General features: G+C 41.2%; 1 protein-coding gene across 8 annotated transcripts in view; it reads left to right on the top strand.

Annotated features, from left to right (window-relative positions):
• The window catches only part of IPCEF1 (interaction protein for cytohesin exchange factors 1), a 163634-nt gene that overhangs the window by 112599 nt on the left and 38380 nt on the right, over positions 1–12655 (top strand). For 7 of the 8 annotated variants that reach the window (XM_084777834.1, XM_084777835.1, XM_084777837.1 and 4 more), the window contains 2 exons: positions 3340–3398; positions 4699–4799. In XM_084777834.1, coding sequence (XP_084633960.1) covers positions 3340–3398; positions 4699–4799 — 160 coding nt within the window. The remainder of the gene's footprint in view (positions 1–3339; positions 3399–4698; positions 4800–12655) is intronic. The other variant, XM_084777839.1, reaches the window with a different exon arrangement.

Genomic DNA, 12655 nt, shown 5'->3' with positions numbered 1-12655 from the left:
GCAAAAAGCCTCCGCTTGCTTCAGTTAATATTATCTCAAAACTATTAATTGTCTTTTTATTTCTTTGAAAATATTTTACTTTTAGGTTCTTTGTGTTTGCACGGGGGGGGGGGGGCGGTGTCGAGGATGGGGAGGGCCAGCCTTATATAATTATAAAATCAGGTACAAACTGAAAACTGTTAGTCTTTTAAAAGTGAACTATACAATTTATTGTATTTTATCTGATTTGGAAAAATGTGCTTAAAATTTGGTGTTTGTCTGGGTAGCATACATGTTCATGTGTGTGCACATATGCATGCAGATGTCTATGTATATTTGTATATGTAAGCATGGAGGCTGGTGGTCCACTCTGGGTGCCTTCCTCTGTTGACGACTTTTTTTTTTTTTGAGACACTATTTATTACTGAACACAGAGCTCATCACTTTTAGCTGAACTGGCTAACCAGCGAGCCTCACAGATCCACCTTCCTCTGCCTGCTATCCCGGTGCTGGGGTTACAGGCTGGTGCCACTGCACCTCTTTATGTGGGTACAGGGAACCCCAAATCAGATCCTCATGCTTATGCGACAAGCACTTTACGGATGGAACTATCTCCCCAATCTCCTACTATATATTTTATTTATTTATTTATTTATTTATTTTGGTTTTTCGAGACAGGGTCTCTCTGTGTAGCCTTGGCTGTCCTGGACTCCCTTTGTACACCAGGCTGGCATCGAACTCACAGCGATCCACCTGCCTCTGCCTCCTGAGTGCTGGGATTAAAGGCGTGCGCCACCACGCCCTTCTATATATTTTAAATGTTAGTTAGGTAATACATAAAATATCTTATAAAAATTAAATAATAAATAAAGAAACAGGAAATGCTAGGTTACGGGGGGGGGCGCCTCATCTTTTCTGAGAAGGGGAGAGAAGAATGAGAGAAGGGGGTGAGAGGACAGTGCCAAGAGGAGACGGGGAGAGGGGGAGAGGGGGAGAGGGGGAGAGGGGAGAGGGGGAGAGGGCTGCACTTGGGATGTAAAGTGAATAAATACATAAATAAAAAAAGAAATAGAAAACACATGAGGTTTCTGGGTCTTTCCACCTTCCATTCAACTTCTCCCCAGGGGAGTTCCACACTTGACAGATCGGTGTTTCTGTCTCCTCCTCCCTGTGCGCACCCATTCATGCACAGGTATGAGGGTATGTGTTTTACATATACCTTTTACAGTACATTAGGACAGGCCAAACAGATGGTCCTGCACTTACTTTTTCTTTACTAACAGCATGCCATAGGATTTTTTTTCTGAGTCATTACAAATACTCTTGCGAATATGTTTATTAGCTTCATTATAATATGGTATTCATATAATCCAGATCATTATTAATCCAATTTCTTATTAATGGACAAATTTTAACTCAAGGCATTTTTCTTTCTACTGTCACAAACCTTGTTGACACTTAACATTTTTCTACAAAGGCACTCTTTGTTTTTTTTTTTCCAAAATAGATATTTACAATTACAATTATTGGGCAAAGAAAGTAGGTGTTTAAATATTCAACTAAATCATCAAATTGCCTGCTTAAAACTGACTATATCAATTTTTATGTTTAGCTCAACAATTGATTCAAATGTTTGTTTTTCCATTCTTTCTATACACACAAATAGCAAATCCAATGCCTGCTAGTCCGTCAGTGGAAAATGACTCCCTGTGTCTAGACAATGCAGTTTCCAAATGGCCAGTATGTGTGTTCTGAAGTAGAGGATTTCCCCCAACATATTAATTAGCTCTTGTATGTTCTGACCCTGGTTTTCTATCTTATCTGTCACCATTTAGGGACTTGATAATCACTCCTGCCTTCCTACAACATGGCTTGTGCCTTAGCGTGTTCCAGTCTTATGTGGCTGTTAGAGAATTTGAGTCTATTGTGGGACTACAGGGAACATCTTTAGGGAGACTGGGCTCATTCCTCTTCTTGTAGAGATGTCCATGTTGTCTAATACAGAAGTTTATTATATATGTGTGTATATTATTGAAAATGAGCATAGCAAGCTCATGTCTGGTTGAAGACTGGGTAGTTGACAGCTCTAGATTTGGGAATGCATGGTGTTTGTGTCATGTTGTCAGTACAGTGTGCTGAGTAGCTCACGATGCACAACAGGCCTGAAAGAAAAGTATAAATGATTCAACAAATGTGTAGAACCATTGCTGTTATTTTGTTGATATTAACTTAAGTCATTATTAAAAGTACAGGTTTCTCAAAAAAAAAAGGGGGGGATGTGAAGCAGTTTATTTGAAAACACGAACAGAAAACCAGAAATACTTAGGAAACCAGTTCCCTAGATAGCCACTGTACCAAAAGGATATTTTCCTTTCAAGTATTAGATTATATAAATAGGAATATATGAAATAGGCATCATTTCTTATTTTTAAAGTCTTTTTATTTTTGTAATATGTTCCTAACTGAAATCTTGAGGCATGACAGTGGCTTAGAACTAGAAGCTGAGTTTGAGTTCATTAAGTTTGTCTAGACTTATTGTATAACTGACACTTAATCAATAGAAGATAAATCAATAAAATACAGCACTTTGCCAATTGTTACCTTCTGTGAAGATTTTAGAACTTAAACACTTCTACCCTTTAGTAATACTTTTTATGTTCTAGTCAGCTCTTCTACTGGGTGATGCATTTTTTTTTTTTTTGCTAAAAATGAATGTTAAGTGTATTTTTCTGAAATTGATTGACATTATTAAATTGATAGATGGCTGGAATGGCCCAGTGCATAAAATAGCTTCCCATGCAAGGCTGATGGCCTGAGTCCAATAGCTAGAACACTTACAGGTACAAAGAGAGAACTGACTCCCAAAAGTCGTCTCCTGATCTCTATATGTATAATTCAAAGGTATAATGACAATACATTTTTAAAAAATGATAGATATAGTTTTGATGGTCAAGTGACTGAATTTAATGACCAGAGTTTGATGATGGCCAGATGTTTAAAGTACGCAATTACTAAAGAAGTCATTTGTTCATATAGTTAGGACATCTCATTTAGCTTCCTTCCTTATTGTTTCTCATCTGTTAAGTCTTTTTATTTTTTATAATATGTTCCTAACTGAAATCTGGAGACACTGGATAAAGTCTCACCCACTTCTCTTATAATGTAGGCCCTTGGAGAGCCAATGACTGTGGAACCAGAAATCTTAGGTCTCCATGTTTCAAACCCATGGTGCTTTAGGAAGCACGCAGGCTAAGTGTGGAACTAACTGGGGTTGAATTTCCCTACAGACTCAGGGTCTAAGGGAGAGGATCAGGGGCCCAGCTGTTTGCTTAAACATTTCCCTTTCCATCCGAATCCCAGGTGGTTAAACAAACTCGGATTTGCTGTAGTCCACCAGGAATCCACGGCAAAGAACGAAGGTATGCTCTGTTTTACATCTCTGAGAGTTTCGCAAGAATATTAGGGTAGAATGAATCAGAACGAGGAAAGAGACGATTCCAGGTTCTATGTATAGGCTCATCCCTGGGAAAAACACAGTTTGGCATTTGAAATAATCTAAATGGTACAGACAGCCATCTTCACACAGAATCACCACGAAGCCTAGTTTCCCATGCCAGCTCAAAGTGATTTCACACTTCACCCACACTTGAGCAGCTGCAGGCTTCACCAATACTCAAACAATTGCCAAATGCAAATGTCTCGTGCCCTCCTTACCGAGTCCTTACTCATGGACCCGGATGTGTCGTGATCTAGGCAGATAGCTTTTATCCCACCATTTCCTCTGACAGGCTGACCTTTCCGCCAGGTGTGTGTTGACATGAATTACCCTGAGACTGTTGTCGGATCCTGAAGATCAGGCTGGGAGACACACCGTGTTTTTAGCCTACTTTGTGCCTTTTGGGTATCACAGGCCACGGGCACCTACATCTTCGTAATGTTATTTGCCGTTAGTGTGGGGACATAGAGGTGGTGGGTGCCAAAACGCTTAGATTACAGGACACCCAGGGATTGTAAGGAGAAAGTTGTATCTTCAGTTATAAAACCTTAAGTTTAGAAAAGGAAAGAATCCACTGCAATGCTGTGAAATTGGTATCTAACGAACCTGTTGGCCCTCTTTTATGTAAAGCAGACACCTCTTAGTTATCAACTGGGAAAGAGACCCCTGTGTAGGAGGACTTACTCTGGTGTTTTAAAAGACTCTTTGTGATATTGGCTCTAAAGCTTTACAGCTTCATTTTCCAGGATCTCTCTTGGGGATCTCTGTGTATGTGACTCAGCATCCTCTTCTCCTTTTCCTCCTGGGTACCAGCCATGGATGAGTTATCAGTCACTCAGCTCCCAAGGCTCATTCTCATCCATCTCTACCATAGACTGTGTTATAATGACTCACACATTTTTAAGGATTTATTTATTTATTTATTTATTTATTTATTTATTTATTGAGCTACAGTAGACCCTGTTTTGCATACTCGATGCTCTCTGGTAGCAGAAAGTGTCACGATGGTCACTTGTTTCTCCCATCCTTGAATTTCTTTTCATCAGATAGTGTCATACATTTCTTGCTCCCTATTTTATTTTATATTTTTTATTTTTTTGGATGCTTGCTTTTTGAGTTAGATTGAAATTGCAATAGGCAGATGGAGAAAAACCCTTGCTCATGCATTATGGAATAAATGATGAGAGCCTTCAGACCTAAAACATCTCTCCTTCCGGTTATAGAATGCTACAGTGAGAGTGAGCAGGAAGATCCTGAGATAGCTGTGGAGACTCCGCCCCCGCCGTACTCTTCCGCAACTTCCTCTCCTGTGGTACGTGTAGATGTGAGCAGTCCATTGGCCACTAATCCTCTTTTTGGACGTCACTCCTTCCAATTATACAGAGACTACCCTTGACCAAAAAAAATTTTTTTTAGAGTTGACTAAGCTAAGGTGCCTTGCAAAGAGCAAGTGTAATTCTCAGGGGGCTGACTCAGGGTACCGACTTAGAGCCTTCTCCATGGTAACCCGGATGGATGACAATCTTGATGTATCTGTTGACAACCCGCAGATGGACTGGATCATACTCAGAGGATTTGTGGAGATGCAAAGGGCTGTTGAGTGGCAGGCAACGCCTGCAGAGGCTCATTTGGCAGTGTGTGTTATGCCCTACTTATTCCCAGAAGGAATGTCGATGTCTCAGAATAAATATCATGGGCACTTGCCTCGGTGCCCATGATACAACAATGCAAAATGAATTTAAAAGCAATATTAAAGTTAGAGCACGAGAAGCAAAAACAATTAGGGAGATGGGGTGGCAGCTGCGGGTCATCTCAGTAAGATTGCATGTGGGCTGGTGTGATGGGTTCCAAAAGAATGGCTCAAGTTGTACCCTAAGCTTTGGAAGTTTAGGTCTTCATGGGTGCTGGGACTTGGGAGAATTAGCTCATGTTTGGATGGATGGGTCCCTAGAAAGGGTCATACAAGGGTCACTGAGGATACAGATTTTAAGAAATCAATTAATAGGTCATTAATGTTATTATTGTTTTAGATAAGTAGCTGAATGTAGGATGTCCTGCATGCCAACACAGGCTTTATACATCTGACATATGCCACCAGCCACATTGACAGCTTTGTGTTTATCAAGTGCCAGGTGCTTAAAACGTGCAGCCATTTATTCCTGTTTTTACTGTTTTTCTTATTTTTACTGCTCTAAAAACTGGGTGCATCTTATGGTCAAGTGCATCTTATAGTCCAAAAAGTATGGTATTCTATTTGCATTTTGCTGATCGCTAGTGAGGCCAACCCCTTTCCACGGTTAGAGCCGTTTGTATTTTCTCTTTGCATCTGTTAGATGTTTTTTTTTAGCTTCTGCCTCATCTTCTTGTTTCTTATTGATTGATTTGTTATTTTCTATATTTGAAATAACATGTATCTGTCATGTATGCTTGTCAGCTGTAAGTGAGCCATTCTCACTTCTTACTTTTAAAAATGTTTTTCGTGGTTTTTGTTGTTGTTGTTATAAATGACTGTTAATGAATTTAATGGCAGATTTACCCATCACTTTCATTAGACTGAGTGTCTTTATCCCCTCCCTGATTTTAAAAATTGCTTCCCAGGGCCATAAGGACATTGGTCTTACTATCTTTGTTTTCTAACAGAGGAAAGCTGTTTGGAACTATCATACTTGCTTATCCATAGACCTAAAGTCCAGCACTGCACACTTGAACAAGATGAAATGAGGGGACACTTATGAGACCTAAAAGTTAGGTTAATAACCTTGGAAGTTTCTCTATAATATTTTCCCAAATCATTAATCAAATATTTGTCTAATTAAGGCAGTATCTCATGTGGCCCAAGCTGGCCTTTATCTTGCTATGTGGCCAACTTAACTCCTCCCTCCATTATGATTATTGCAATTGCAGATGTGTACCACCTGCACTTGGCTTTTACCTAGCGCTGGGGACTGAGGCTAGGACATGCATACTAATAAGTGAGCTGCCCATCCAGCTCTTAAATGTTGCTTCTTAAGAAGTAGTAAGTTGATCACTTTAAATAGATATTTTTTTATAGCAATGCATGATAAAATTGTGAGATAAATTTTGCCTTGGTTAGTATTTTGTCAACCTTATACAAGTTATTCTTATCTGAGAAGAGGAACCTCGATTAAAAAAAACACACACATCAGATTGCCTGGAGGCGATTCTGTGGACCATTTTGTTAATGATTGATGAGGGAAGGCTCAGCCCACCGTGGGTGGTGCCATCCCTTGGCAGATAGTCTGGGTGGCATAAGAGTGCAGGGTGAGCAAGTCATGGAGAGGAAGCCAGTAAGGACTGTTCCTTTACAGCTTCTGCTTCAGTTCCTATCTTGGCTTCCTGCCTTGGCTTCCCCGATGATGGATTGTGACCTGTGCATCAAGCAAACCACCCCAAGTTGTTCTTATTTGTCATGTTTATTACAGCAACAAAAACTAAACTAGGACAAATGTTGAATGGTTATGTTTCCCCCCCTAGTAACAGAGTATGTTCTGTCTACTCACATACTTCCCAGGCAGATTTTGTTTGTATTTTCCCTTGTTTCTGAAAAAAAAAAAGCAGACATATAAGACACTTGGTTAAAATAACATTGTGCTTACTATTTAAACAGACAAAGTGAAAGAAAAAAAATCTGGGTAGCTTTTATCCAGGGCATGAACCAAGTGATTGTTTCACTCAGTATGATATAGGCTAGCCATGAGTCAGATATACAAGATATAACATTTTACCAAGGTTTTTGTTTGTTTTGTTTTGTTTTTTTAACAGTTGCACAATAACATTTCATGAAGCTGAACTCAACAGAATAAAATAATAATATTCTGAAAAGCTGTCTCAAAAACTCCGAAGGTTTGAAATAATTAATTGAATGTTTAGCTGATTTTGTGCTAGTGAGTAAAGATAATCTTAATTTCCGGCACCTGAGGGTTTGCACTTCCAGTTCTAATAGTGACTCACAATGGGCTGAATTCCACTATGGGATGTAGGACAGTGAGAGAAGCCCAGTTTTAGGTTCTGTTCTTTCAAACTGAAAAGGCCTCACCAGAGGGCAGTGAGAGGGCCTCCATTTTTGCATTTTTTTTGTGTGTCTATGCGTGGGGTCATCACATGTGTATGATAAGTTCAACCCCAAGTGCCATTCTTCAGGAGCCAACCTCTGGATCCCCCATGGGAATGCAGGACTCTCTGATGCGCTAGGGTGGATAGCCAGGAGGGTCCAGACAGCCCCCACCGCTGGCGCTGTATGCGTTTGCCTGCCACCGTGCTGGGCGTTCTACGTGGGTGCTAGGTTTCCGGATCCGGATCCTTGAGCTTGAATGGCAAACCCTTTGTTCACCGAACCATCTCACCAGCCCCAACGTGGCTTGATTCTTAAAGAAATGATAAGCCCTGCCCCTTGTACTTATTTAAGAGGCTTAAAAATAGATGGGGGTTCTGTGCATTTCATTTTGAAAGGCAATTTGTAGAGCTCACTATTCAAATTAATTTTTCAGAGAGTATAAAAGGAAGCAGCTTCTCATTTCATGTTTCCTAGTATCCTAAGTTACTAAGTGTTTTAAGACCTATTAATAGCACGAAGTTTTTGCCACATGTTTTTCTTCTTCTTCTTTAATTTTGCCAGCACTGTCTGATAACCTGGTCTGCTTATGCTGATTGACTTTAAGTTGTGAACCTTCTTCTTAGAACTTGAGCTCCATCAGTGAGTGGTTCACGTTCCTTGTCGGGTGAAACTTCCTATCCAAAGAGATAGATACAGATGATCATCATAGGTGGATGGTCTCCTGTGGCAGAAGTAGAGAAGGGTGGAGGAGGAGGCCAGGAGAGGAGCTAGAGAGTGGGCTGTGGTACCCAGTAGACATGGATGATCAACTGCATCCCACACCGGTTAGATTTGAGGAAAGGCCTTCAGAGGCACTTTGGGTTAGCTGGGTGACCGCCGAGCAGGAGTTTTTCACTAAAGAAAACACAGCTGAGGTCTCATTGGTGAGAAGTGATGCCAAGATATCGCCTGAGCGGGAGCACATGAAGCCAGTCATCCCTGATGGGGCTTGTGGGCTCCCTAAGGCGTTTTGATGCTCCATGCTGAGTGATATAGGGGAGCATCTGGATGACCGGAGCAGAAGGGTTGTGAAGTCAGTTTAGAACTTAAAAGGAGACCGGGACCAGTACATGGAGGATGGAGGAAGCCTAGAGCATTAGGGAGAGGCACGTTCTCATAGAAGACAGGAAGGCCTGCGGTGCTGGCCGGTGATGAGCTTCCGGAGCAGCGCTCAGGTCCTCCGGGAAGTGAGATGGCTGGGACTCAAGTGTGTATGGAAGATGGACCACCAAAATTTGGATCAGATACAAAAAAGGCGGGAGGTGGGCATGATCAATATTTATAACCCAAGCTTCAAGCAGCTCATGCAGATTATTTTAACAGAATGATCCAGTCCTCTCTCTTTGATGCTTTTCAGAAGAACAATTTTCTTTATGTCCGCCAGAACACTGAAACAAGCCATCTAAAGCAAGCCAAAGTAGCAGGAAGTAAAAATAAACTCTGAAAAGAGGCTCCCTGGCCAGGGATAGAGGAGGAAGTTGAAAACTGAGCAAACAAGTGCAGGATAATTTTAGAAATATAGATTTCATTTAAGCAGTCTATGTCTTGAATAGCTGTCTACCAAATGCCATTTGGTCAGTCAATATCCGCTATACAAAATGGTACAGATCCTTGCAAGGAGGTAATTACAGCAAGACTTCCCAGTGAATATAATATGTAAACCCAAACCTATAACATATACATACACTCAAGAAATAGGGATTTAAAAAAAACTACCTTTCTACTTAGAACATAAAAAATAATCATAAGCTTTATGTTTGGAAATTGAGCTGATTTTCAAACTTTGCTATAACTTGGTGTTTTATTTTATTTTTCCTCTTGCTTTAACAGTTCGTTTTCACATCCTGCTAGCATGGCTGCTGTCCCACCACCTCTTCCTGCCTTCTGCTCCCACGGGCTAACTCTAACCCCCTCATTAGCTCTTGTCTGAGTCACTGAAACAGCAGGCTCTTTCTTTCCTGGCTTCTAGTCTGATGTCTGCTTTAAAACGACCGCCAAAGGTGCTTTTAATAGTACCGATTTGCCCAGAACTCACCACATAGACCAGGCTGGCCTTCAACTCATAGAGCTTTGCCTATGTATTTGTCCCATGTGCTAAGATTCAAGGCAGATATCACTACCCAGGCCCTTCTCTTTGGCCCTTTTTTTTTTCAAGGCCATGGAGATTTCACATTGCTTGTCACATTCTTGCCACCCTCTCTCCCTTTGTCATCAACCCAGGAAAATGCCTGCTTTGCTCTGAGACTCCCTTCTGCACCTGCAGGGAGAAAGTTTCTCAGCTGGAAAAGCTCTAGTTTGGAGGCTACTCTGCTCCCACATTTACGGCATCTTTCAGTCTACTTCAAGCATGGCTCCCTTCACTGAAGCATCCCTGGCCTTCTAAGTCAGCACAAATGTACCCCTTTAGTTTGCTTTTATTTTTGTTGTTTGGTTTTTTTTGGGGGGATTTTTATTATTAGTCTTTTTAGTTTGCATTCATATAATGAGTTTCATTAATTGTTACTGTAATAGACCTTATTCTTGGGGCTTTATGTGTTTGTGTTATTTATATAATTACCACATTCACTTAAAATATGTTTAATTTTTTATGTGTATGTATTTGTGCCTAAGTGTATATATGCAGAGCACATGTATGAAGTGTCCAGTGGAGATCATGTGGCTGCTGGTAACCAAACCTGGCCTCTCTGTAAGAGTAACATACACTTTTAACCTCTGAGTTATCTCTCTAGACTCTAATCACCAAATCTTTAAAGTCAGAAACCATGTTCAATTCTATATATTTTGGTTTATTTGTGTTTATAAGTGCACGTAGCATGTATTTGACCTTGAATGCATGGATGGGTGGAAAAGTGGGTTACTGTTATGGCCTCATCCTCATTCTCCAAGAATATTTCCCCAGGCATTCCTTTAAAAAAACTTATGAGCCAGGCATGTATTGCACACCTTCAATCCCAGCACTCGGGATGCAGAGGCATGTAGGTCTCCGTGAGTTCAAGGCTAGCCTGGTCTACATGGCAAGTTCCAGGACAACCAGTTACACAATAAAGAGACTTGAGACAACACACACACACACACACACACACACACACACACACACACACACACAGAGAGAGAGAGAGAGAGAGAGAGAGAGAGAGAGAGAGAGAGAGATTTGCTTTTGTTTTGTTTTGTTTTTTATGTGTAGGTGGGTATGTAGACATGAGTGAATTGCCCTTGGAGGCCAGAAGAGGGCATCAGAACTCCTGGACCTGGAGTTAGAAGAGGTTGTGAGCCACTTGACATGAGCATTGGGAATGAAAGTCCAATCCTCTGCAAGAGCAGTGCCCACTCTTAACGTCTGAGCCATTTCTCCAGCGTGTAAAATGGTACTGGCTTGTGCAGAGATTTTTCACACCCCTTAAGAAGGATAGTTTCATCCGACTTTCAGAAAATTCCTATTTCAGTTTTACAAATGAGGAAACCAAATTCCCAAGAAGTAAACCCGACTATATTATAGGTAGAGATTTCAAGATGCTTATGCTTTCCCAAGGATATTATTTTAGTCTGAGAATGGTGCCACATATCTGTAATCTCAGCTCTCAGGCACAGAAGCAAGAGGAGTCCAAGTTGTCCAAGTTTGAGGCCCGTCTGGGCTACACAGTGAGACTGTATCTCAGAAAAAAAAAAAACAGCAAAAATATATTCTCTCACAATGTACTATTTGCTCCTATCAATGTACCTGCCAATCAGGCAGCTGATGCATAATGTTGTGTGCCTGCCACCTGCTAGGTCCCGTGGAGGACACTGTCTTGCCCCTTTGAGCATCAGTGTCATTAGGTGGTTAGCTGAAGAGAGGCAACAGCAATGATTCAAACAGATGTCGTCAAGTAGTGCCAGGCATTGTAAAGAAGATAGAATTGGAAATGCCCAGAGAGTGGACAGGGGTTGCGGCAGTAGGATCACTGCTTTGTGTACTTCAGTTAGGGGAGATTGTGCGGAACTGAAACTCGGGTTGAGTTCAAAGACGGCCAACCAGAGATACACAGGGAAAGCCTGTCAGGCAGAAGGAACCGCGGATCTGCACATGGGCAGGAGGAACGCCAAAATGGCGGGAACAGGGAGAAAGGGGGCAGTGTGGTTAGGGCGCCCTGCGGGCCTTCTCTTATAATGAAATGGAAATGTAGAAGATTTCATCCAGCAGGTGCAGATTGTGATGCAGTTTTGCTTTCAAAATATTTTTGGTATTAAAAGGTTCCTGGTGCAGAGTGTAGGCCAATGGAGGAGACGGGAAGACAGCAGAAGGTAAAAATGACTTTTGCAAAGTCACATAAATACTGAAGACCGGCATGGGAAGTGATCTCTTGTCTGCTAACTGCCTAAGGTCACGCAGGAAGTCAGTGACAGAAGAGATCCTGTTTCAGTTAGTATATTCGTGAAACACAGCCTCTCGAGGCTTAGAAAGAACCAATCCATTTCTTGTTATCAGTATTGTGCATAAAAGTATAGGAAGTCTGGGCTAGCGAGACGGTCAGTGGGTAAAAACACTTGCTATGCAAGCCCGACATGAGCTTGATTCCTGGAGCCCACAGTGATAGAGAACCAACTCCAGGAAGGCATCCTCTGACCTCCACAGGTGTGTCATGGTACGTGTCCCCTTCCTTCCATCACACACGTGTGCTCATATGCAAACACAGACATATACACAGACACACATAGAGACATACAGACACAGATACAGATACACACAGACATACAGACAGAAATACAGACACACACACGTATGTGCGCGCACACACACACACACACCAATAAGCAAAAAAAAAAAGCAGTATATTATCTTTTCTTTATTATAATTTGGTTTTATTATGTTTAGTTTTGTTATTATTCTTGTTTTTCTTTCCCAGCATACCCTGACTAATGCTGCTAAGACCTGTGCTGAATCACTTCTTCCTAATTACCAGCTTTTAGTGGTTATTTTAAATTACTTTCCGTCGTGTGGAACTTGTGTTTTGAACACATTTTTTTTAAGAGGGGGACTTTAGAGCTAAGTAGCATTTTTAATTATGGTTTTCTAATAATAAAAATAT

Source organism: Acomys minous, assembly GCF_964271855.1.
Source record: "Acomys minous genome assembly, chromosome: 3".
In the NCBI taxonomy this organism is placed as follows: Eukaryota; Metazoa; Chordata; class Mammalia; order Rodentia; family Muridae; genus Acomys; species Acomys minous.
The sequence above is the reverse complement of the archived record's forward strand: the minus strand, read 5'-3'. Positions and strand labels throughout refer to the sequence as shown.